We start from the raw sequence: 1,277 nt of genomic DNA on the forward strand, positions 1-1,277 counted from the left end.
AGCCGGCCTTCCGAGGAGCCCCGGCGTGTCCCGGCCGTCCCAGTGCTGGGCACCGCGGGGGGGTCGCGGAACAAACCGCCTCGCAGCGGTGGAGGTGGTGCAGGTTGCTGCTGGCTCTCGGCCGACTTCACCTGCCCACGTCTCCCAGTTCATGGCCTCGTGTGTCAGCAAAAGACCCCTTCATCAGCAGTTCAAGCTGTTGCGCTGAGCTGTGAAGCAGGACAACATCCTGTGCTCCGCTGTTCCGGAGGTTTGGAGGTTGGTCCCTTAACCAGGAGGACGGGAAAATTTTGGACCATCGTTGCTAGACTGGCATAAAACCAGAACAGTTTCTTCAGAGCCTTTAAGCTGTATCTGGCATTAATGCTTGTGGTTCGGTTTAATTTTTTCTCACTTGTGAAAAGTGATGAGCTGGTAGTTTGATTTGAGATTAATACGATTGACAGTGGTTGCTTCCTGACTTATAAACCCTGGCTCTTTTCTCCTTATCTGCAGAACAACATGCTGGACTTCGTGTTTGCCGTCGATGACTCTGTGACCTGGCATATGATGAACTTGTTAAAGAACCGAAGCCATTATTCCTTCCTAAAAGTTTTTGGGCCAAAACAGATCAGTAGTATACAGAGCTATGGAGCAGGGATTTACTACAATACTTTAGTGCCGTGTAATGGTAGGGTAAGTATGAGTAGATGAGTAAGCGAAGCCAAGTGTTTGTGTGTGATGTATTGAAATTATCAGCTGAAAGGAGATTTCTGTGCAGGGAGCAAATCTTGTAGGTCGTAGCTGATCCTTAACTCATGGTGTCAGTAATATTTATGTCTTAAAACTGTTTCACAAACAGCATAATGATTGAGAAGCAAAGGGAGCAGCCACTCCTGCAGTCAAACTGTGAGTAACAAAACGAGTAAAGCCCTTCAGAATCTGGGTTTATATTCCTTATTACTTGCTGTCCGCCAGTTTTGGTGCTTGTAAAGTGTCTCGTGGGGAAGCAAGGCCCTAATTTCAGCAGCTGACCATGTGAAAGTAAAGACAAACAGTTTCTGACTATTTGATGTAAAATGCAGGGGTGGTTAACGGCTGACGTGGAGCTGGGGTGCAGGTAGGTGGTACTTGCCCAGCCAGTCCTCCCCCTGCATCCACCTGTGGGCTGTGTGTAGTGGGGAGGAGGAGTGGGGATGGGTGTCAGGGGAGGGGGACGCCGAGGCTGTCTGTCTTGGTGTTGATTCTGAGAGTAATTTGCGCCACCTGGCAATAAACTGCACGTAGGGACAGCAAAA

General features: G+C 49.1%; 1 protein-coding gene across 1 annotated transcript in view; it reads left to right on the plus strand.

Annotated features, from left to right (window-relative positions):
* Positions 1–498: 498 nt before the first annotated feature.
* Positions 499–1,277, plus strand: part of TAMM41 (TAM41, mitochondrial translocator assembly and maintenance protein, homolog (S. cerevisiae)) — a 16,977-nt gene continuing 16,198 nt past the window's right edge. The window contains exon 1 of the mRNA XM_010134298.1: positions 499–675. Coding sequence (XP_010132600.1) covers positions 502–675 — 174 coding nt within the window. The 5' untranslated portion in view covers positions 499–501. The remainder of the gene's footprint in view (positions 676–1,277) is intronic.

Source organism: Buceros rhinoceros, unplaced genomic scaffold (genome assembly GCF_000710305.1).
Source record: "Buceros rhinoceros silvestris isolate BGI_N320 unplaced genomic scaffold, ASM71030v1 scaffold26354, whole genome shotgun sequence".
In the NCBI taxonomy this organism is placed as follows: domain Eukaryota; kingdom Metazoa; phylum Chordata; class Aves; order Bucerotiformes; family Bucerotidae; genus Buceros; species Buceros rhinoceros.